Here is a 25489-nt window from a genome sequence, read left to right as displayed (position 1 = left end):
CCTCAAAAAGGTAAACCTAGAGATGCAATATGACCCAGCAATTCCACACCTAGGCACATACATGCCATTTATTTCCACGTTCATTTATCTTCAGATCATTCACATGCCATAAAATTCATCCTTTAATGTGCAGAATTCAACCAATTTTAGTATGTTCACAAAGTTGGGCAACCATCACTATTCTCTACGTTCAGAACATTTTCATCATCACCCAAAGAAATCTCAAACAATAGCAGTCACTCCCCATTTTCTATTCCTCCCTGCCCCGGGGAACCACTAATGTACTTTCTGCTGCTATAAAATTGCCTATTCTGGATATTTCATGTATAAATGGAATTATATTGTATGTGGTCTCTTTGGCTTCTCTCACTTAGCATAATGCTGTGTGGTAGCATGAATGAATACATGAGTCTTTTTTAAATGCTTAATTTTATTGGAGTACAGTTGATCACCAACTTGATGGACCTGAGTTTGAATGAACTCCGGGAGATAGTGATGGACAGGGAGGCCTGGCGTGCTGCGATTCATGGGGTCACAAGGAGTCGGACACGACTGAGCAACTCAACTGAACTGAACTGAACTGATAGTTGATTTATAATGTTGTACTAGTTTCAGATGTACAGCAAAGTGATTCAGTTATACATATACATACATTCATTCTTTTTTAGGTTCTTTTCTCATACAGATTATCACAAAATATTGAGTAGAGCTTCCTGTGTTATACAGCAGGTCCTTGTTGATTATCTATCTTATGTATAGTAGTATGGGTGTGTCCATCCCAAGCTCCTGATTTATCCCTCCACCCCATCTTTCCCCTTTTGTAACCAGAAATTTCTTTTTGATATCTGTAAGTCTGTTTCTGTTTTGTAAATGAGTTTCATTTATACCTTTTTTAAAAATGAATTCCACATAAGAGTGATATATAATATTTTTCTTTCTCTGTCTGACTTAGTATGATAATCTCTAGGTCCCTCCATGTTACTGCAAATGGCATTATTTTGTTCATTTTTGTGGCTGAGTAATATTCCATTATATATGTGTGTGTGTGTATGCATACACACACACACACACGCACACACACATATACCATATCTTCTTTTTTCATCCCTCTGTTGATGGACACTTAGGTTGCTTCCGTGTCTTGGCTATTGTAAACAGTGCTACAATGAACATCAGGGTGCACATATCCTTTTAGATTATGATTTTCTCTGGATATATGCTGAGGAGTGAGATTGCTGGATCACATGGTAGTTCTATTTTTTCTTCTTTATTTTTTAAGCTATGAAAGTATGATAACACATTTATAAGAGACTCCAAATATACAGAACAAAGTTACATATAGTTCCACTATATATTACAATTATTTCTTAAAGCAGGTCAATTAAGATTTTTAGTTGGAGTTTCAACATCAAACTCTCAAAAATTAATAGAATGTATAGACAGAAATGTAAAAGGAAAAATCCCAGAGGGATGGTATGGGGAGGGAGGTGGGAGGGGTCTCAGGATGGGGAACGCATGTACACGCGTGGCAGATTCAAGCCAATGTACAGCAAAACCAATACAATATTGTAAAGTAATTAGCCTCAAATTAAAATAAATAAATTTATACTAAAAAAAAAGAGAAAAATACGGAACACTTCACGAATTTGCATGCCATCCTTGCGCAGGGGCCATGCTAATCTTCTCTGTATCGTTCCAATTTTAGTATATGTGTTGCCCAAGTGAGCACTGGTAGTTCTATTTTTAGTTTTTTTAAGGAACTTGCATACTGTTCTCCATGATGACTGTATCAATTTACATTCCCACCAACAGTGTAGGAGGGTTCCCCTTTCTCCAAACTGTCTTCAGCATTTCTTGTTTGTAAACTTAAAAAAAAAATATTCATTTGACTGCTTGGAGTCTTAGTTGCAGCACTCGGGGTCTTTTGCTGCAGTGCACAGACTCTCTAGCTGTGGTGAACGGGCTCAGTAATTGTGACATGGGGGCACAGTTGCTCTTCAGCCCAATCAGGGATCAGACACACATCCAGGGTGTTTGATGCGTGTTTGATCCCTAGTTGCATTGTAGGGTGGATTCTTAACCACTGAAGCAGCAGGGAAATCCCTATTGTTTGTAAACTTTGATGATGGCCATTCTGACTGGTGTGTGTTGATATCTGTACGTAATTTTGATTTGCATTTCTCTGATAGTGATGTTGAGCATCTTTTCATGTGCTTTCTGGCCATCTCCATGCCTTCTTTGGAGAAATGTCTATTTAGATCTTCTGCCCATTTTTTTGATTGGTTTTTTTTTTTTTTGGACATAGAGCTGTTTGTATATTTTGAGGATTAATCCCTTTTTGGTCACTTCATTTGCAAATACTTTCTCCCATTCTTTGGGTTGTCTTTTTGTCTTGTTTAGGATTTCCTTTGCTGTGCAGAAGCTTTTAATTAGGCCCTGTTTATTTTTGTTTTTATTTTTATTCCTGTAAGAGGTGGATCAAAAATAGACTGCTATTTATGTTAAAGGATGGTCTGCCTGTGTTTTTCCTGAGTTTTATAGTGTCCAGCTTTACATTTAGGTGTTTGATCCGTTGTAGTTTGTGTGTGTGTGTGTGTGTGTGCACAGTATTAGAGAATGTTCTAATTTCATTCTTTTACATGTAGCTGTCCAGTTTTCCCAGCACCACTCATTGAAAATACTTATATCTTTTTATGGCTGGATAATCATAGCTATTGTGTGGATATACCAAGTTTATTTGTTTATACTTGATGTACACTTCGATTGTTTCCACATTTTAGCTATCATGAATAGCACTGCTATGAATATTTGTGTGCAATTTTTTGTGTGTGGATATATGTGTTAAATTCTCTTGGGTCTATATCTAGGAATGGAAGTGCTTGGTATGAGGTAACTTTTTAAAGCTGTTTTCCACTGCAGCTTGATAGCAGGAACTATTTTACATTCCCACTAGCAATGTAGAAGTTTCTAATTTCTCTGACATCATTATCAACTCTTGTTATCTTTCCAGTAAAATTTTTTATTGTAGCCATCCTAGTGGATATAATGTGATATCTCATTGTAGTCTGACTTGCATTTCCCTGATGGCTAATGATGTTAAACATCTTTTCATATGCTTATTGGCCATTTATATATTTTCTTTGGAGAAACATCTATTTTATTTAAAAAGGCCCTTTTAAAATTAGGATATTTTTATTTTTATCATTGGGTTGGAAGGATTCTTAATATAGTCGTGGTTACTAGACTATTATGGATATATGATTTGCAAACATTTTTTTACAATTTTTTGTGTTGTATTTTCACTTTCTTGATAATGTTCTTTAAAATAAAAAGTTTTAATTTTGATGAAATCCAACTTACCTATTTTTTCTTTTGTTACTTTTGCTTTGGGCGTCATATCTAAGACACTATTACCTAATCCAAGGTCACAAAGATTCACTCCTGTATTTTCTTCTAAGAATTTTATAAATTTGACTCTTTTATTTAGATCTTTGTTCTATTTAGAGTTTACTTTTTTATATGTTCTCAGGTAGTGCTGAAGCTGAAACTCCAATACTTTGGCCACCTGATGCGAAGAACTGACTCATTTGAAAAGACCCTGATGCTGGGTAAGATTGAAGGCAGGAGGAGAAGGGGACGAGAGGATGAGATGGTTGGATTGGCATCACTGACTCGATGGACATGAGTTTAAGCAAGCTCTGGGAGTTGGCGATGGACAGGGAGGCCTGGTGTGCTGTAGTCCAAGGGGTCGTAAACTGAGCGACTGAACTGAACCGAACTGAGGTAGAGGTACAAGTTCATTCTTTTTCATGTGGAAGCCTAAGTGTCTCAGTATTATTTGTTGAAAAGAATATTCTTGTTTCATTGAATTGTCTTGGTATATCCTTGTCAAAAATCAATTGACCGTAAGTGTAAGGGTTTATTTCTGAACTTTCAATTTAGTTTCATTGATCTATATGTCTTATGTCAGTGCCAGAGGTTTTTTATTTTTAATATTTATTTATTTGACTGCACTGGTTCTTAGTTGCGACACCTGGGATGTTTTAGTTGTGGTGTGCGGAACTCTTAGTTGAGGCATGTGGGATCTAGTTCCCTGACAAGAATCAAACCCAGGCCCCCTGCATTGGGAGTTCAGAGTCTTTGTTCTTTTTGTCATGATTGTTTTTCCTATTTGGGATCCCTTGCATTTCCATATGAATTTTAGGATCAGTTTATCAATTTTTGGAAGAAAGTCAGCTGGAACTTTCATAGGAATTGTGCTGAATTTGAAGATCAGTTAGAGGAATATTGCCACATCTTTTAGTTTATATCACTGCTATAACAAATTATCACAATATTATGGTTTACAACAATACACATTTATTATTTTCAGTTCTGGATGTCAATTCTAAAATGAATCTTATGTGGCTAACATTAAGATATCAGCAGGGCTGTATTCCTTCTGAAAACCCCAAGGAAGAATCCATTTCTTTGCCTTTTCCAACGTCTAGAGGTAGCCTGCATTCCTTGAGGCATGGCTCCTTCTCTATCTTCATATATGTTACTCTAACCTGGCCTTTCCTCATCATATCTTCTACTTTGACTCTCTTGCTTTTCTCTTATAAGGACCCTTGTGATTACATTAGAATGTATAATTACATTATACATTACACAGATAATCTAGGGTAATCACCATAATTTTATCATATCTGTAAAATCTCTTTTGACATGTAAAGAACATAGTAACAGGTTCTAAATATTAAAACAGGGACATCTTTTGGGGGCCACTATCCTGTCTACTATACCGTTTTAACAATATTAAGTCTTCTAATTCATGAGTACAGGATGTCTTTTTACATATTTAGATTTTCTTTAATTTCTTTCAAGGATGTTTGTAGGTTTCAATGTACAAGTCTTATATTTAATTTGTTAAATTCTTTTCTAACTGTTTTATTTTCTTTGATGCTATTGTAAATAGATCATTTTCCTGATTTCATGTTTGAATTGTGTATTTGCTAGTGTATAGAAATACAATTGATTTCTGTATATTGATCTTGTATCCTATAATTTTGGTAAACTCAGGGTTTCTTTTTAGAGATAATGAAAGTTAGATAGTGGTGATGGTTGTGTAACTATGAATATACTAAAACCACTGAATTTTTAAAAAGGAGTAGATTTTATAGTCTATGAATTATATCTTAATAAACTCACTAATGTGTTTGTTCTCTAGCTGAAGTTTTTTTTTTAATTATTAATTGCTTGCCTCCTTATCTGTCTTCCCTTTGTACAATGTAAGTTCTATTAGAGCAGGGATCTAGACTGTCTTCTTCATCACTGAATCCCTAACCTTTGGGACAGGGCCTGGCACCCAGGAAAGGATAAGTAAATATTTGTTGAGTCATATCATTAAGGAGAGCAGTTACAATTGGGTCTGATGAGTCTAGGTGACAAATGAGGCTCTAGTGAAGTCCCTCTAAAAAAGAGCAAGTTTAGTGATATTAACTAGCAAGCAATTATACAAACTGATAAAAGATGATTGGGTTTGTATTAATTGGCTTTACCCACATTTGCCCTAGGTTTTGGAGCTGATAAAATTCTTTATTAGAGAAGTACAGTGATTTACAAAGCTAGTGTGAGGCAGGCAGTATATAATAAATAAAAGAAAAAGAGTAAATGAGAACTATTCTAGATTGGTTGAAAAATGGCTATACTTCATCTTGTATTCAGCCCATTCAATCAAAAATGGATTGTATCTTCACCTCTTGCATCTGGACTGGGCTTATCACTTGATTTGACCAAGGACACCAAGGGGGAAGTGATATTGAGCCCCTTTAAAGCCTACACCTTAAGGAAGCCCTGCATTTTGTGCAATTTCTCTTGAAGATACAATAAACCAGGGCTTGACTGCTGGAGGATGAAGGGCAAAGTACACCTGAGGCCAGTCTGGAAGAGCCTGTGCTTCTCTAACCTGCCCAGTAATTTCACATTATGACCATCCCAGCTGAGATCTCTGAAATCTAGTGCATGTGTGCATGCTAAGTCACTCAGTCATGTCCGACTCTGTTCCAGCCTATTATGGACTGTAGACCGCCAGGCTTCTCTGTCCATGGGATTCTCCAGGCAAGAATACTGGAGTGGGTTGCCATGCCCTCGCCTCCAGGGGATCTTTCCGACCCAGGGATTGATTCCATATCTCTTTGTTCCTGCACTGCAGGCAGGTTCTTTACCACTAGCGCCACCTGGGAAGCCCCTAAGCCTAGTCCAGAGTCCAAATTAGCAGAATCATCCAGTTCACCCATAGATTTATGAGCAAATATAAATATGTATTGCTGTATGCCATTGGAGTTTTTATGGTTGATTTCTATGCAGTGTTATTGTGGTAACAGATAATTAATACAGGAATCAACAGAAGGACAAGTAATCAGTATTATGCAGTTTAAATTCAATGTCTGGCACAGTGACTGAGAGGACGGAATGAGAGACATGGATGCAGTCAGTGCTTGACTCAGAGTATCATTGCAGAGGCTCCATAAATACTTGTCAAATGAACTGTAGCTTGGAGGTGGGAGAGGGATGGAGTTGAGCCAAAAAAACATTTAAAAAAGAAAAAGAAAAAACAGAAAAAAGCATAAAAACACTTTGGATTCTGAGCTCCCTGAGGACAGGAGCCAGGTCTGTAATCAATGTTTCCACCCGCATCTCATAGTATGTGCTGCAAACACTACAGGTATTGGTAACAAGGAACAGGAGGCTCAGCAAGCAAATGGTATTCTGCTCCAGGACTGGCTTCGCTTGCTTCTGTAGAAAACTTTGTGATTTCTGCTCGGTTCAATGAAGGAAGCGTTCTGTTAGCATTTTCTCTCATTCCGTTTCCCTAGTTAGATGCCAAGTAGTTCTTATGTCTCCAGATCTCTATTTTCAGTTTGCCTGTATTTGGAAAGATTCTATGTCTGTGCAGCTGACTGTATAGCACAGTAATCTGGGGCAGCCAGAGGTTTCAATAGAGCCTTAGGCCGCAACTTTTAAAAACTGTGTTCACTTCAGCAGGCTGCATAACAGCTTTAGAGAGATTGATATCCAGTTATTAACTTAATTTTTCTGTCAGTTGTAGTGTTGATTATGTCTGCTAGGTAACTAAAGAGGTAAAATCCTGTTTTCTAAAATCTAAAACATCAGTGGTAGAGACAGTTGTCCTAAGAGAGGCAGAAAAGATGAACTTCTTTTTCCATGACACTAGAACTCATCTGAATCAAAGTTGGCAGCTTTTTGGACCCTTTTTCAACTGAATCCATGCTGGGGTGCCAGGCTTTGGATCTGGTCTCCTTAATCAGGACTACCCTTCCTCACATGCCCTGCCCACTCCAGTCCCATCTTGACCAGCTTGCTTTAAGAGCTAAGACTCTGGAGCCAGACTCAGTTCAGTTCAGTCGCTCAGTCATGTCCAACTCTTTGTGACCCCATGAATCCCAGTTCGACAGGCCTCCCTGTCCATCACCAACTCCTGGAGTCTGCCCAAACCCATGTCCATCGAGTCAGTGATGCCGTCCAACCATCTCATCCTCTGTCGTCCTCTTCTCCTCTTGCCCTCAATCTTTCCCAGCATCAGGGTCTTTTCCAATGAGTCAGCTCTTCACATCAAGTGGCCAAAGTATTGGAGTTTCAGCTTCAGCATCAGTCCTTCCAATGAACACCCAAGACTGATCTCCTTTAGGATGGACTGGTTGGATCTCCTTGCAGTCCAAGGGACTCTCAAGAGTCTTCTCCAGCACCACAGTTCAAAAGCATCAATTCTTCGGCGCTCAGCTTTCTTCACAGTCCAACTCTCACATCCATACATGACCACCAGAAAAACCGTAGCCTTGATTAGACAGACCTTTGTTGACAAAGTAATGTCTCTGCTTTTTAATATGCTATCTAGGTTGGTCATAACTTTCCTTCCAAGGAACAAGCATCTTTTAATTTCATGGCTACAATCACCATCTGCTGTGATTTTGGAGCCCAAGAAAATAAAAGTCAGCCACTGTTTCCACTGTTACCCCATCTATTTCCCATGAAGTGATGGGACCAGATGCCATGATCTTTGTTTTCTGAATGCTGAGCTTTAAGCTAACTTTTCACTCTCTTCTTTCACTTTCATCAAGAGGCTCTTTAGTTCCTCTTCACTTTCTGCCATAAGGGTGGTGTCATCTGCATATCTGAGGTTATTGATATTTCTCCCGGCAATCTTGATTCCAGCTTGTGCTTCTTCCAGCCCAGCATTTCTCATGATGTACTCTGCATATAAGTTAAATAAGCAGGTGACAATATACAGCCTTGACATAGTCCTTTTCCTATTTGGAACCAGTCTGTTGTTCCATGTCCAGTTCTAACTGTTGCTTCCTGACCTGCATACAGGTTTCTCAAGAGGCAGGTCAGGTGGTCTGGTAGTCCCATCTCTTTCAGAATTTTCCACAGTTTATTGTGATCCACACAGTCAAAGGCTTTGGCATAGTCAATAAAGCAGACACAGCTGTTTTTCTGTAACTCTCTTGCTTTTTTAATGATCTAGCCAGACTGCCTGGGTTCAAATCCCATCTCCTTCATTTAGTGGCTGTGAATTCTTGGTCAAATTACTTAACTTCTCAATACCTCAGTTTTCTTAACTGTCAAATAATAATAATAATACTAGTACTTACTGTTGTTGAGATTTAGATGAGATAATCTACTTAGAAGGCCCAGTGCAGTGCCTGGCATAGAGCAAGTATTTGTTCTATGTTAGTGGTTATGATCTAATCAATTAGTTGAGCTGATAACCAGTTAATATATATATATACTTTCCAGGTGTATTTGCCTGTAGACTGCTGTTTTTATTTTTAACATTTTTTATTTGAAAATATTTTTAGAGAAGCCATAAGAATGGACTATAGAATCCCCACATATTGTTACCTAGATTCATTTATTGTTAGCGTATTACTCCCTTTGCTTTACCATTCTTTGTCTCTGGGTACATGTGTGTGTTTTCATATATGTGTGTTAGTCACTCAGCCGTGTCCAACTCTTTGCGAGCCAATGGACTGTAGCCCGCCAGGCTCCTCTGTCCATGGGATTTTCCAGGCCAGAATACTGGAATGGGTTGCCATTTCCTTCTCCAGTTTTCATTTATATGTATATATAAATTTTGGCGGAACAATTTGAAAGTAAATTGCATATGTCATCAATTTTTATGCCTAAATACTTCCAAAGAATAAAGATAATCTCTTATATAATCACAGTGTAATTGTCAAATTCAATACACTTAACACTGATATGATATTCTTATCTTGTCTGTATTACAGTTGTGTCAATTGATCCAATAATGTCCTTTACAGCGTATTTTTCGTCTAGTAAAAGATCCGGTCTGAGATCGGGTATTGTCTTTAGTCATCACGTATCTTCAGTCTCAGTCAATCTGGAACATTTCCGTAGCTAATTTTTGTCTTTTGTGACACATTTTAATAGAATGTTCAACATTTTGAGTTTGTCTAGTTTTTTCCTCATGATTATAGTAAAAATGGGCATTTCTGGCTGGAATACTACACAAGTGAGGTTGTGTCCTTTTCAGAGTACCACACCTGGAAGTGTCCATCTTCCTGTTGGTCATATTAATATTCATCACCCTGTCAATCATCCAATTTCTCCTCTGTATGGTTAGTACTTATCCCTTACAACTTCCAAGCTTTTTGTGGGGAATCACTTTAAGGCCATGCAAATATCTTGATCCTCATCAGATTTTCCTCCTAGCTTTAGTATTCATTGATGATTCTTAACCTGATCTATGCAAAATACTGATTTTCCAATTCTGGGACTCTGTCCTTATTTACCAGTCAGTGTTTGGTGTTCTGCCCTAGGCAAGGGTCTTCCCTCCTATGTCAATATTTGCTAATGGCTCCTTTCCCTAATGTGGAAATGTTTTAGTAATTTTGTTGAATTCATTGAATGTATATATGCAAGTATTTAGGTCCTTCCTTCCCTCCCTCCTCTCCTCCCTCTCTTTTTTTCCTTCCTCTCTCCCTTGTTGATAAGGATTCATGAATTTCTGTTTTTCTCAATGGTTTGTAATTCACTATTCTCCTTAATAATTTTGGTGCTCAAATTGGCCCAGATATGGTCAGTGGTTTTTGAAGTCAGTTTCTCAGTTGCACAGCTTCATAAAGGTCAAAGAGGGATTCATTTCAGAGGTAGGCCTGTATCACTGAGAAGTTGTATTGCTGTGGTAGCTGTGAGGTGTTTCTACAAATGAGGCTAATCTTTCCCAATAATCTGAAAACTCTACGTTGGCTTTGTTTACTTTAGATGCTCAAGAGGAGAGAGAACATTTGTTTATTGTACCTCCTGCCATTCCTTTGCAGTTGTTTCACAGAGACCAGGACACACTATGGAATTCTCAAGTTCAGGCTTGTTCAGAAATACAAGGAAAGACTGCAACTCTTTTTCACTGGGGGCGCCAAACTCTTGGGAAGGGAAATTTCCTTGGTCAAATTACAGCATGATTATCTCCTTTTTTCCGGTCAGGGAATATTTTGACTGTAAAATTGATGCTGTAACAGTAAAAAAGCACCTGGAATATAGTGTCACAGCATATGTATTACTCTTGGCACTTATTATACCACAAGATTTATTTTAGGCATTAATTCTACTTTTTGATGGAATGTTCAAAGCTGTTTCTAAATCTCCATGTTAGGTAAAACTGATTTCCTACATTCCATAAGATCTACACTGAGCACTTTCTGTTCTAAAAAATACCCAAGCTGCCTTTCTGTTGAAGTTTCACTAACTATGAAAATAGCTATCACTACCAACACTTACTCTGTGTAGGACATTGATATAAACACTGCAGTTATACTGATCTGTGAGGCAAATTATTGTCTCATTTTACAGATGAGGAAAGTGAAGTACAGAAACATTAAGTAACTTGCCCAAGATCACACAGTGGCTAAGGTAGAACTGAATCCAGTCAGTATGACTCTAAAGTCTAATGTGCTAACTGCTAAGCAGAGACAGGTGAAGGCGGTTGACATTTCTTTAAGCTCTTGACATACCTGATATAATGAATGAATGCAACAAACAGGCATCCCAAGTAGAAGGAGAAGAAGATGAGGAAACTGAGAAGAATGGCTTTCACATAAACGGATCCTGAGGGAAGAGAAATCGCTCTGGTCAGGATGTCCTCAGGAGAAAAGAGGACCGTGTTTGGGGCAGGACAGCTTAACAGGCCCATCTGCATCATACTAAGCCACTTCAGTCGTGTCTGACTCTGTGCGACCCCATAGACAGCAGCCCACCAGGCTCCGCCATCCCTGGGAGTCTCCAGGCAAGAATACTGGAGTGGGGTGCCATTGCCTTCTCTGCATCTGCATCATACCCATTCTTAAATTCTAAGATAATCCCGTTCAAAGCAGGGAAGCTATTGGAGGTCACCTAGTCATTGTCCATAAACGTCTGCCTTTCACAGTGATGACTTCCTCAGGGAAGCTGGGAGGGACTTCCTATACACAAAATCATAACTGACTTCCCTTTCTTTCTGTAAGGAATTTAACAAAATGCTTTGATTCTCTCTTCTATCTCTAAGATAAACGTTAGTTTTCTTATGATGTTTCTCTGAAAGGATGACATTAGCACTGAATGACATGATCTCCTTCCTGACAGGAATCTCTCCACTGAATGCTGGTACAAGGAGAAGAGGGCAGCAGAGCATGAGGTGGTTAGATAGCATCACTGACTCAATGGACATTAATCTGAGCAAACTCTAGGAGATGGTGAAGGACAGGGAAGCCTGGTGTGCTTCTGTCCATGGGGTCGCAAAGAGCTGGACACAACTTAGTGACTCAAAATAACAACCAAAACTGACCTTTACTGGAAGGAACAATGGTGACTTGAAGGTTCTTTGCACGTTGTAGATTCCAAGTCTGGTTTTCCTTTTCTGGTAAAAAAAAGAACAAAGCACAATGGGTCAGATACTATGTTCCTGGCCTCTCATCTGAACAGTTGTTTAAAAACTATCCAGGATGAATTCTTGTTGCTAAATTTTCTTTTAGCAAGAGCTATATGAAAACCAAACCACCAAACCTTCAAACCATCTAATACTCTTTGGTTAAAACTTTCCATTTGACCTTGGTTTGGGTGCACTTTGGTAGCACTAAGTGACTTAATTGAGAATGTAGCCTCATTTCTTAAATGAAGAAGTCTTGACCTTTCTGCTCATATCACATATGACTCAATATATCATGGAAATCTGAGGAAAACAGCTGCAAAAATAGAGAGCTCCTTCATCTTTTGGTTTGCATTTTTCTAGCCAGTGAGAATTTGTTTTTCTTATATAGCCATTAAAGGATTTGTAGTTTACAAAAACATTGGATGTTGGCAAAACTCTAGAGCTATGTAACTAAGAGATTAAAGAATATATGAGAAGGCCCAAGCGGGAGGGGATATATGTATACTTTTAGCTGATTCACATTGTTGTTTAGCAGAAACTAACACAACATTGTAAAGCAAATATATTCCAATAAAAATTAAAACAGTGCTTAAAAAAAGAATACATGAGAAGATTCACCTGAATACCAAGAGAACACTGTTACACTCAACAGTAAACACTCTCCACGTTGGTCACATATGGCCCATCAGCTGTTGAGGGGTCCATGTTTTCCATCAACAGCCTTTTCTGTTGCCATGGTAATTAGTGGGTAGTTGCCCACAACCACTGTATTGTGCCTAAGAGCTTACACATTGGGTAAGTTGTCAATTGGGATAAGTTGCCCTATGTTGCTTACTTACTATCTTGAAAGATACAATTTTGGCAGTGGGAATTGAGAATTCTGACTTTTCCTGGGGAAATGATGACTACTGATAAATATAGGTGGCTCCATTACTGCTAGCTACCAAAATGATCTTAGAAAATGGACCTCAATTTGCTGTATTAAAATCATTATTTCATGTGTGTGTGTGCGTGCATGCACGTGTGTGTGTGTGTGTGTTAGTCACTCAGTCATGTCTGACTCTTTGCAACTCCATGGGCTATAGCCCACCAAGCTCCTCTATCTGTGGATTTCTCCAGACAAGAATATTGGAGTGGGTAGTCATTCCCTTCTCCAGGGAATCTTCCTGACTCAGGGATTGACCTGGGTCTCCTGCATTGCAGGGGAATTCTTTACCATCTGATCCACCAAGGAAGCCCCATTACTTCATAGTAGTAAATATTTGTTGAGTAAAGAGCCAACCTACCTCATATAGTCTGAGGAAGTACAAGACTTTGAAAAGATTCAAGGTGGTAAATGGCATTTTGAAGTATCAATAATGTCTTGAGATCTATTATTTTCTTCCCTTTATTTTTTTCTCAAGTACATCTCAGACTGCCTTGTCAAGCCACTGCTGATAACCCTGACTTACTTGGAACTAGAGATGGTTGAAAGGGATCAGAAGGGGCCAAAATGAACTTTTTGGTTCGTTTCCATTCCATTCCATTACGTTTTTCTTCATAGCCAATTATTCCTCACTGTTGCTTACCCTGGATGAAGAAAGATCCTCCACAGGCATAATCTTCAGGCTTTATCACAAACACCACAAAGAACTGCTCACCTGGAAAATCCTTCTTCTGCGTAAGACATAAAGATAGTGAGAAGAAGGGAGAAAATTCATGGTGGTGGGGGCAAAAAAGAAGGAAAGAGAAAAAAAGTAAAGTTCATCCCTCTCCCTAACTCCTTAGGAAGGACTCACACATTCCCATGATCTACTCCAGGTTATCCATAATAAAATAATTGTTATATCCAAGGAATTATGTAGATACACTCTTCTGATTTCAGTCTGTCTTGTGCCACTTGACTGCTTAGAATTGTATAAAATATATGTCAACAGCCTATGTTTAATAATTAATACTTACATATTAAATTCTTGAATAAACTTTATTTTTAGAGCTGTTGTAGCTTTTTATAGTGTTTTTATCTTAAAATTCATTGATAAATGACTTTCTGAAAAGTCATTCAGTCAGCAGACAAATAAATAATTTAGGTTAGGGAAGCAAATACTCAAGTTAGGAGACCTGAGTTATAGTCCTGGCTTTGACTTTCTCTGAGTGAGCTTCTCTGTGTCCCAGTTTGTTAACCATGAATGACGCATGGTTGACAAGATAATCTTTAAGATCTAGTATATTTATACAATCTTGACTTTATATTATTCCCAAATTTCTGATGTTTAACCTACCCAGAAAATGGCCCAAGACTGAATCAGGAGTCCAGAGAGATGTACTAATTTGTTGCCAAATACATTCAGAGTAAGAAAATACTGATAAACTTCGTTCTTCATTAATTTACTGTCCAGATGGTGTAAAAATCTGAAATTATGCTTATTTTTTGTCCTTTTAAATTTGGGACTATATAATGCTGAGGTGCTAAGGAAAAAAAATACTAAAACAAGAACAGATATTTGAGGTATCAAATCTGAGACATTAAAAATTAAAGCCTAATAGAAATTTTTAGTTCTGATACTTAAATTATAATTAACCCCTTCTCATTCATGGCCTGCTATTCAATAAACAGTATCTCCTTACCTAGAGAACACATCAAGTTGCAGGTACCTCAAGTAAATACCACTCTAAAGGCAGGAACAGAATCTCTTTGAAAATATGCTGACATGATGTGTATATATTTTTGCCATAAAATTATCACTGAAACAAAAATTTAATTATAATACCAAAAGGGCAAACTTCTACACAAATGTGGTTCATATACCTTTGAACTTACCCATTCTGTCCAGAATTGAAGTCCTCTTTTGGTTACTGTCATTAGTACAAATTATCAAAATATGTGTCTTTTAAATTGAAATATACTATTTTCAGGTGTCTCAGTGGTAAAGAATCTGCCTGCCAATGCAGGAGACGCAGGAGATTCAGGTTTGATCCCTGGATTGGAAAGATCCCCTGGAGGAGGAAATGGCAACCCACTCTAGTATTCTTGCCTGGAGAATTCCATGGACAGAGGAGCCTGGTGGGCTGCAGTCCATAGGGTAGCAAAGAGTAAGCAACTGAGCATGCATGCAAACATAGCTGATTTGCAATATTGTTTCAGTAGAATATATTTAGTTGTTTTAAATTGATCAGATAAACTTTACGCTAAATTGGCACCCGCCCCCCGCATTGAGTAGACTGGCATCTTTCACCCTTACCTCTGTAAGCAGACACCTCTCCTGCTGCATCACAGGTTCCCAGGATTCCCCAAGGGGAACAGGGCACCTGGTAGAGCAGCATTATCCACCAGGTATAGCAATCTTTATTTTGAAATCAATCAGAAAAGAAAGAGATTCAGTGTACACAGTGAGTGGTAATCCTTGACGTTTCTCGAAATTCAGTGGGTGACCAAACTGGTCCAGTAGGAAACCTGACTATAAACTGTGCATTGTCACTGATGATGCCCACAGAAGTGATGTCTCACCTGTAGTGTGATGGCAGCTTTCTTAGTCATGGACTGGTAGACACCATTAAATTCCACATTGTGGTCAAGGTCATATACTGGGCACTGTCATGTGCATGGGGGATAAAAAGGAAGACATCACTAATGTCACATATACATACCACCCATACCACCTGGATCACAAAGGAGGGGGTCCTTACTGAGCCAGAAACCATGAAGAGTTTCATCCCAGAGCAGTCAGGAAATAATTTTCCTAAAATTTGGTGCCTTGTCCTCTGAAGTCAAGGTCACTTAATATTAATATTAAAGAGAACATAAAAGATCTGTCTTAAAGTATATCACACCTTTCCCATATTTTACTAATACTTTATGAGACAGAAAGGGCCTAATGACACAACAAAAAATTCAAAACATAGAACAAGCAGTAGGTTCCTATTTTTCTTGTGCAGTTCACAACTTCGTCTTCCTTATTCTCTGTCACGATCCTCCTTCCCGCCCTCCCTTCCTTTGTTTATCTTGGTGAAGAGTCAACTTCTATCTCCCCAGATCAACGTCTATAAGCACACACTGTGCACTTGTGTGCATAAGATATAGCTTTTACTATTTAGCAGTCTTGTCAGCAGTACAAAGTAAGAGGATGAAATGGTGCTCACGCTCTCTCTCATTTATCCTAAGACAATATAAAACTCCATATTGGAAGGTTAACAAGTTATGAAACTCACCATGATATTCTGGACTGAGACAACAGAGCATGGATAAGCCAATGTAGACACGACTTTAATGATAACTGAGTCTACGTCTTCAGGAAATTTGTATAGGAAATACTGAGAATAAAAAAAAAGGATTTGTTAATGTTAAGAAATGTTTATAGTCACAAACTATTTTCTCATGAATAAGGTGGTTTCCTCTAATATGAGGCACAAAGTTCAGATGTAAATCTCAGTAAGCCTCCAGTAATTCAGCCAGCCATTCATCTCTTGCATATTGAGCAGATGCTCTGTGCAGGGCTCAGATACTAGGAATACAGCCATGAGCAGGACAAAGGAGCCATTTCATACAACATTGCTGTATTATTTTTTTATGATATTTATTTCTCAACTAAACTTTGCTACACTTCATTCCAATTTCAACTTAAGAAGGTCCCCCCACCCTTTGAATCAGAGATATGTGAAATGTAACAGGAAACAAAGTTTACCTCTATGTGGTCATTTTGAAATATGAAGCTCTTTCTTGAAAGGCAGACAAGCTTGTTCTTCAAGAATCTTAACCACCTTGCCATAGGTAAGAATTAGCACTACATCCACCTTTCCCCTAGACTTTTTTTTTTTTTGGCCAAAGAATCTATTTCTTGGCTGGAACTCAGTGAGATGACATTTAGATTCAAAGACTAAGCCCTACATTTAGGCTCCTGAAATATGTTCACAATTTTGGGCAGGCTAAGATATCTTTAAAAGTATTTCTCAAATATCAGAATAAGGAAGCATTTATAATAGAGGTTATACTATTTACCTACTTAGATTATCAATTCACCAGAAAAATTTATTAACTCTAAATTTTAAGCATGTTGCTAATAATGAAGAAAGGGAACTTCTTCCAAGTAATTATAAATATAGTAACTGGTTGAGAAGCTTGACATGAAATACATGATTAAGACTTTGAGGAAAACCAGAGAAAGATGCCACAAAAAAAGAAAACTACAGGCCAATATTACTGATGAAAATAGATGCAATAATCTTTAATAAAATTCTAGCAAACAGAATCCAATAACATATTAAAAAGATCATACATCATGACCAAGTGGGCTTTATCCCAGGGATGCAAGGATTCTTCAATATCTGCAAATCAATCAATGTAATACACCACATTAACAAATTGAAAGATAAAGACCATATGATTATCTCAATAGATGCAGAGAAAGCCTTTGACAAAATTCAACATCCATTTATAATAAAAACCCTCCAGAAAGCAGGAATATAAGGAACATACCTCAATATAATAAAAGCTATATATGACAAACCCACAGCAAACATTGTCCTCAATGGTGAAAAATTGAAAGCATTTCCCCTAAAGTCAGGAACAAGACAAGGGTGCTCACTCTCACCACTACTGGAAGTTTTGGCAACAGCAATCAGAGCAGAAAAAGAAATAAAAGGAATCCAGATTGGAAAAGAAGTAAAACTCTCACTGTTTGCAGATGACATGATTCTCTACATAGAAAACCCTAAAGACTCTCCCAGAAAATTACTAGAGCTAATCAATGAATATAGTAAAGTTGCAGGATTTAAAATTAACACACAGAAATCCCTTGCATTCCTATACACTAACAATGAGAAAACAGAAAGAGAAATTAAGGAAACAATTCCATTCACCATTGCAATGAAAAGAATAAGATACTTAGGAATATATCTACCTAAAAAAACAAAAGACCTATATATAGAAAACTATAAAACACTGATGAAAGAAATCAGAGGACACAAATAGATAGAGGAATATACCATGTTCATGGATTGGAAGAATCAATATAATGAAAATGAGTATACTACCCAAAGCAATCTATAGATTCAATGCAATCCCTATCAAGCTACCAACGGTATTTTTCACAGAACTAGAACAAATAATTTCACAATTTGTATGGAAATACAAAAAACCTTGAATAGCCAAAGCAATCTTGAGAAAGAAGAATGGAACTGGAGGAATCAACCTGCCTGACTTCAGGCTATATTACAAAGCAACAGTCATCAAGACAGTATGGACTGGCACAAAGACAGAAATATAGATCAATGGAATAAAACAGAAAGCCCAGAGATAAATCCATGCACCTATGGACATCTTATCTTTGACAAAGGAGGCAAGAATATACAATGGAGAAAAGACAATCTCTTTAACAAGTGGTGCTGGGAAAACTGATCAACCACTTGTAAAAGAATGAAACTAGAACACTTTCTAACACCATACACAAAAATAAACTCAAAATGCATTAAAGATCTAAATGTAAGACCAGAAACTATAAAACTCCTATAGGAGAACATAGGCAAAACACTCTTTGGCATAAGTAACAGCAGGATCCTCTATGACCCACCTCCCAAAGTAATGGAAATAAAAGCAAAAATAAACAAATGGGACCTAATTAAACTTAAAAGCTTTTGCACAACGAAGGAAACTATAAGCAAGGTGAAAAGACAGCCTTCAGAATGGGAGAAAATAATAGCAAACGAAGCAACTGACAAAGAATTAATCTCAAAAATATACAAGCAACTCCTACAGCTCAATTCCAGAAAAATAAATGACCCAATCAAAAAATGGGCCAAAGAACTAAACGACATTTCTTCAGAGAAGACATACAGATGGCTAACAAACACATGAAAAATGCTCAACATTACTCATTATCAGAGAAATGCAAATCAAAACCATGATGAGGTACCATCTCACGCCGGTCAGAATGGAAGCCATCCAAAAGTCTACAAGTAATAAATGCCAGAGAGGATGTGGAGAAAAGGGAACCCTCTTACATTTTTGGTGGGAATGCAAACTAGTACAGCCACTATGGAGAACAGTGTGGAGATTCCTTTAAAAACTGGAAATAGAACTGCCATACGACCCAGCAATCCCACTGCTGGGCATACACACCAAGGAAACCAGAATTGAAAGAGACACGTGTACCCCAATGTTCACCGCAGCACTGTTTATAATAGCCAGGACATGGAAGCAACCTAGATGTCCATCAGCAGATGAATGGATAAGAAAGCTGTGGTACATATACACAATGGAGTATTACTCAGGCATTAAAAATAATACATTTGAGTCAATTCTAATGAGGTGGATGAAACTGGAGCCTATTATACAGAGTGAAGTAAGTTAGAAAGAAAAACACCAGTATAGTATACTAACTCATATATATGGAATTTAGAAAGATGGTAACGATAACCTTATATGCGAGACAGCAAAAGAAACACAGATGTATAGAACAGTCTTTTGGACTCTGTGGGAGAAGGCGAGGGTGGGATGATTTGGGAGAATAGCATTGAAACATGTATATTATCATATGTGAAATAGATCGCCAGTCCAGGTTCAATGCATGAGACAGGGTGCTCAGGGCTGGTGCACTGGGATGACCCAGAGGGATGGGATGGGGAGGGAGGTGGTAGGGGAGTTCAGGATGGGGAACACATGTACACCCATGGCTCATTCATGTCAGTGTATGGCAAAAACCACTACAATATTGTAAAGTAAGTAGCCTCCATTAAAAGAAAAAAAGACTTTGAGGAAACCAAACAAAAAAGCCCCCATATCCAGCCATTAGTAAATATATCACTTTGAAGGAGTGGCAAACCCATTAAAACTTCATTTTGCATTCCCTCATCCTCTTTACTAATCTTATCCTGAGAACCAGAGCAATGAAAATAGAACTTTTCAACAATCCAAAACCTTCCAAGTGGGGAAAAATTATCTTAAGATTAAAGAGTGTCGTTAATGCTACTGTCTGGAAGTCTGTTCATTCCTTGTAGCAGAAGAACCCACTTCATTTTGCGCTTTTATTTTGGAGCTTGATTCAAATACATAGAATACAGGGCTCTTCGAAAGGTGAATACTCTGGAATTCCCAACATGTGCTCTTGGTTCTTAGGGAAACCATACTTTATTACCTCAAAAGCATTATTATGGCTACTATTAGCAGTAATGAAAATGAATGTCATATATATTCCTATATATTCTAGGAGTTAGTTTTGTGCAAGCTGTAGACCTCTGCTGAAGTCTTATCTATATGCCAAAGTATTACCAATCTTCTTTTTTTGTAAATTGCTTTAAATTTTATTTATTTAATTACTTGGCTGTGCTGGGTCTTTGTTGCTACATGCGGGCTTTCTCTGGTTGTGGCGAGTGGAGGCTACTCTCTAGCTGCAGCGTGTGGGCTTCTCACTGTGGTGACTTCTGTTGTGGAGCACGGGCTCTGGGGCATGAGGGCTTCAGCAGTTATGGCGCAGGAGGTTAGTTGCCCCGAGGCATGTGGAATCTTCCCGGACCAGGGATCAAACCCGTGTTCCCTGCATTGGCAGGCAGATTCTTAACCACTGGAAGAACCACCAGCGAAGTCCCACCAGTTTTCTTTATCTCTAAATTACCATAAATCCCAAGTAAATAAACCCTTTGCCTTGATAATGTACTTTTTCCAGAAAGAAGCAAATGACAAGGATCTAAAGCAATGCCTGGAATTGAGGCTAAAAATCACCTTCTTACGTCCTGATTACCTAACCAGTTTCTGTAACCTGCTTCTATCTATAGGAACAGAGGCAGGCAGTGATGATACAGGTTGTCTGAGTCTAAATTCACCCAATAGTTTGGGTGAATTTAAAGGTACAGAAATTTTTTCCTACAGTTGAAGAAGATATAAAATATAGGCCAAAATGGGAACAGTTATGAGTAAAATAAGACCTTATAGGTGTCAAAGGATTTCTGTTTTGTTTCATGAGTTTTTCTAGGTATATTTTACTCTAGTTTGTAATTTATATACAAATTGTTTGGACTTTAGTGTTTAATAATTTTTTTTAATGGAAAGAAGCTGCAATATATAATCATCACTGGTTTTCAGTCTACAAAGTACATCACGACATTCAGGACTCTGGACTGGACTATTCGACTGTACTCTTTCTGCAGTTGAGGTGCAAGTTTTTCCCTTCCTATCTAGATACCTCCCACTGCACCTTGCAATTAGTGCTTTCAAACATTTTGTGAATCAAGTGACCGATACTTTGAGGTCAGTGGACTGTGGGTCTGTAGCCTCTTCTGTCACTGGGTGGCAGCATACATGCACGTGGAGACTGACTGATGGGGTGTGTGACTCTTAAAGGTGTGCGGGGGTCAGCTTTGGCAGGTTTGGGGAGCTGACTGTGCACATGGATTTCCAACTCTGTGCTCAGTGATGTCATGATGGCAGTCTGAAATCAGCCGGGGTGGAGGTATTTACACTGCAGAAATGGGCAAACTACAAAACAGGGCTTCTCTCTGAGAACTGGTTCACCAGCTCACAAGTGATTGTAATAGATTTACAACAGCATCTATACAATATGTTAATCTAGTATATCCAAGGCCACTTTTGACCAAAGTTGTATTGCAGCCTACTGAAAATTTACAAGAAACATCCGGACATTAAGTAAATCTGCTTTAAACTTGGCTATTGCATGAACCTTACTCTTTCAGAATCTATGAAAGGAAAAAGGAAAGTAGCTAGCAGTATCACTAGACAAGCAGCCTGAATCAGTCAAAGTTCTAATCTGTTTATTTGGTTTACAATGATGGCCTAGTGGAGAGCATAACCCAAGTATCTAAATCTTCTGATAATTTTTGTCAGCATACCTGTTCTTTCTTAATGATGGGAGAAATGAATTTTATCCGTAACACTGTAGATATTAAAATCTCTCATTTTTGTTATATTTTCCAGATCAGTTGTTTACTTTTGTATCTGTTTAGTGGTGGCCTTCCACTCTCTGTCTCCCCATCCCCATCCTAATTATAAGGTCCATGCAGGCAGAAGTGGCACCTCTCTCCATCCTTCTATCCCTGGCACCTAATACAGCTTAACACTGTACCTGGTGTGCCTAGTTGGCCCACAATTTGATGAATGAAGGTTAAGCAAAGGAATATCTGTAAACATGTCATGCCTCCCATTTCATACCAGTTCCAGTGATAAGGTTAATAATGTGTCTAAAATCTCAGTTATAAGAACCACATTCCAAAAATACAAATATAGCTCAAATTGTAAAAGATTAAGGGCAACACCACATGCTAACTCAACTTGTTACCATGGTTTATTTGGGTAAGAATCATGATAACTTTGAAGCCTTCACTTACCTGAGGTTGAGAGGGGCTGGCAGTGAAGTGAAAGGCAACATTTGTCCTGAGAAATACAAGGAAAAGGGGGAAAAGTGAAAGAAAAGCAAAAGTTATTTCTTAAAAAAAATCTCAAACTAGATGCAAGAAAAGCCCTTCCCTTTGACAAAGCAGTTCTGTCTGGGCCCATAAAAGTGACAAAGTACACTGCATGGGAACTTGGTGGTTTCAGCTATCAAGAATGATCAAGGTGGGGAAGGGATCAATTTTATGTCTTTATTAAAAAAAACCCATAAAGTTATACCTATACAAGTAAGTACTTTGACTTTTATAGACACATTTGTCTTCAGATTCTCTTAAGATTTTACACTCAACTATAGGTTTTAGGTGTCAGAAGTGGGCTGAAAGAGAGAGGAAAAGAAGGCTTGAGGTTCTTTTGCATAATTCAGATAGAACTTAAAAATAATTTTGATGTATCTATGGCAACAGTTAGAACTGGACATGGAACAACAGACTGGTTCCAAATAGGAAAAGGAGTACGTCAAGGCTGTATATTGTCACCCTGCTTATTTAACTTATATGCAGAGTACATCATGAGAAACGCTGGACTGGAAGAAACACAAGCTGGAATCAAGATTGCTGGGAGAAATATCAATAACCTCAGATATGCAGATGACACCACCCTTATGGCAGAAAGTGAAGAGGAACTAAAAAGCCTCTTGATGAAAGTGAAAGTGGAGAGTGCAAAAGTTGGCTTAAAGCTCAACATTCAGAAAATAAAGATCATGGCATCCGGTCCCATCACTTCATGGGAAATAGATGGGGAAACGGTGGAAACAGTGTCAGACTTTATTTTTCTGGGCTCCAAAATCACTGCAGATGGTGACTGCAGCCATGAAATTAAAAGATGCTTACTCCCTGGAAGGAAAGTTATGACCAACCTAGACAGCATATTCAAAAGCAGAGACATTACTTTGCCAACAAAGGTTCGTCTAGTCAAGGCTATGGTTTTTCCTGTGGTCATGTATGGATGTGAGAGTTGGACTGTGAAGAAGGCTGAGCACCGAAGAGTTGATGCTTTTGAACTGTGGTGTTGGAGAAGACTCTTGAGAGTCCCTTGGACTGCAAGGAGATCCAACCAGTCCATTCTGAAGGAGATCAGCCCTGGGATTTCTTTGGAAGGAATGATGCTAAAGCTGAAACTCCAGTACTTTGGCTACCTCATGTGAAGAGTTGACTCATTGGAAAAGATTCTGATGCTGGGAGGGATTGGGGGCAGGAGGAGAAGGGGATGACAGAGGATGAGATGGCTAGGTGGCATCACTGACTCGATGGACGTGAGTCTCAGTGAACTCCGGGAGTTGGTGATGGACAGGGAGGCCTGGCGTGCTGCGATTCATGGGGTCACAAAGAGTCAGACACGACTGAGCGACTGATCTTATCTAATCTGATGGCAAAAATATCACTTTTTAAAAAACATGATGAATAGATAATCACCAGGGGAGGGTCTCTAGGGAGAGGAGTATGCTCTTCCTGCCCCAAACACCCCACAGTTGTCTACATTTCCCTCCAAGATGGGTCTTCTTTGGGTTAGGCATTGCCTTCTAAGACCCTTCTTAAAATGCACATACCACCAAAAGAATATAATGAAGCTATTTTCTTTTCAATTATCAATTTTCTAGAAATTATTTTATTAGATATTTGCATCTTCTGTGAAAGACAGCAGTGATCCAGCTCTGAGGAGAGTGTGAGGAGGATGTGGGAAATATACATTTGTAGCATAGAGTGCTATTGGAAAGGACACGTGTGAACAGTTCAAGAGACTGGAAAATGCAAAAACAGAGTAGGTCTTCTCTGTAGTCACGCAAGGGCTGTTTGGGGCTTTTGTTCTTTCTGGTTCTTGTCTCATCTTTAATTGTGAGGATCACTCACACATACTCACTGTACTCTCAATGCCTGCATCAGGAGAATGGCATGATCCCAGCCCTTCAGTGTGACCTGCACTTCTGGAAACCTGAACTTCTGGGGCCCCTCCACAGCTTCATCCCCTGGCGCTCTCTAAAGAGTCTTGTTTTATCCACTCCTAATTTTTCCTTTTATAAAAATTAAACCGTTAAACATTTTTACTAAGGATTCCTTTAGAAAGGGCATGTCAGGACATCTGAAGCATGAAGTTTGTAATTGGAGGCGTTGTTTAGAAGTCACAGATTTTGAGCACTGTTTCTAAAGGTAATGACAAACAATTTAGGTCATTAGCAGACTAGACTTAGAATTTAGCAATAGATACAATTTATATATATATCCACTCTCAATAGAAATCATCACCAGAGTCAAGGGTTGGTTCTGCTGAAGCATGGTTAATAACACATGACCTTACGTCACGTAAAGAAACTGAAGTTGGTGTCAAATCCAGCTCTGTGTGTGCTCTGAGACTCCACAGCCAGAGTCAGAAACCACATGCTGTGCATGGCTCTCTGCAGCATGCATGGGGAATGTCATCTGCAGTTACCAGGGCAACACGGGCCCTCAGTTCTGTCTGTTACCAGGTCAGGGGAACGAAAAGGATGGTGGTTTTCTTGGCTGGCAACAGACAGGTTAAGATTTCCAGAAGCGAACAGTTTTCTTTGGCCAGAAATTTGTTTTTAAATTCTCCCCTGTCATTTGCATTCCAGTTAAGACATTGAATTGTGTGGACATGGATAGGGATTTTCTGTGTTTTTTTTTTCCCCCTTGTTCTTTCTGTTTTCTTTACTAGTACAAAACATATAAACTTTGAAAACATATTATTTTCCTTAAGACTATCCCATGTAATCTCCTCTTTCTCCTGGAGTCAACAGTGTGTGCAAAATAAACATGGTGCCTGTTGCAGATGAAAGGTTCTGCTTCCTTCCGCATCGGCCTCCAGCAGAGGTGGAGAAGGCTTATTTTAGCAGGGGTCATTAAACAACAGAACAAGTCTAATTGAGACACATGTACACCTTCAGTTTTAGAGAAGGAAGTGTATAATTTTTGACTTATTTGTTTGAAAAAATTAAACACAGGAAACAAATGTTTACCTAATAAATAAGAAAACCTAAAAACTAACTTTGTTTCCTCACTGGCTAGCTTGAGGAAGAGTGAAAGAGAAAAAGAGCAGAGGAGTCAAGAGAGATGGGAGAAGAGGGGAGAGGGGTCCATGGAGAAGGGAGAGAGAGAGAGAGAGCAGGAGGTAATGAAACAGGACAAGGAAAGGGAGATGGGGAGAAAGGATCAGTGGAAAGACAAAGCCAA

At 38.5% G+C, this 25489-nt stretch overlaps 1 protein-coding gene and 1 non-coding gene across 4 annotated transcripts in view; both read right to left on the bottom strand.

Annotated features, from left to right (window-relative positions):
- SIDT1 (SID1 transmembrane family member 1) overlaps positions 1–25489 on the bottom strand; it is a 107812-nt gene that overhangs the window by 35846 nt on the left and 46477 nt on the right. For all 3 annotated transcript variants that reach the window (XM_027522257.1, XM_027522156.1, XM_027522165.1), the window contains exons 4-9: positions 22241–22286; positions 16118–16219; positions 15417–15500; positions 13498–13585; positions 11846–11917; positions 11037–11130 (exon numbers count right to left, since the gene is read on the bottom strand). In XM_027522257.1, coding sequence (XP_027378058.1) covers positions 11037–11130; positions 11846–11917; positions 13498–13585; positions 15417–15500; positions 16118–16219; positions 22241–22286 — 486 coding nt within the window. The remainder of the gene's footprint in view (positions 1–11036; positions 11131–11845; positions 11918–13497; positions 13586–15416; positions 15501–16117; positions 16220–22240; positions 22287–25489) is intronic.
- On the bottom strand, positions 1623–1729 carry LOC113899818. Its single transcript, XR_003513000.1, has one exon. It is a non-coding gene; the product is annotated as a U6 spliceosomal RNA (small nuclear RNA).

The sequence above is a fragment of the Bos indicus x Bos taurus genome, chromosome 1 (genome assembly GCF_003369695.1).
Source record: "Bos indicus x Bos taurus breed Angus x Brahman F1 hybrid chromosome 1, Bos_hybrid_MaternalHap_v2.0, whole genome shotgun sequence".
Classification (NCBI taxonomy): Eukaryota; Metazoa; Chordata; class Mammalia; order Artiodactyla; family Bovidae; genus Bos; species Bos indicus x Bos taurus.
This window is presented reverse-complemented; position numbering and strand designations above follow the sequence as displayed.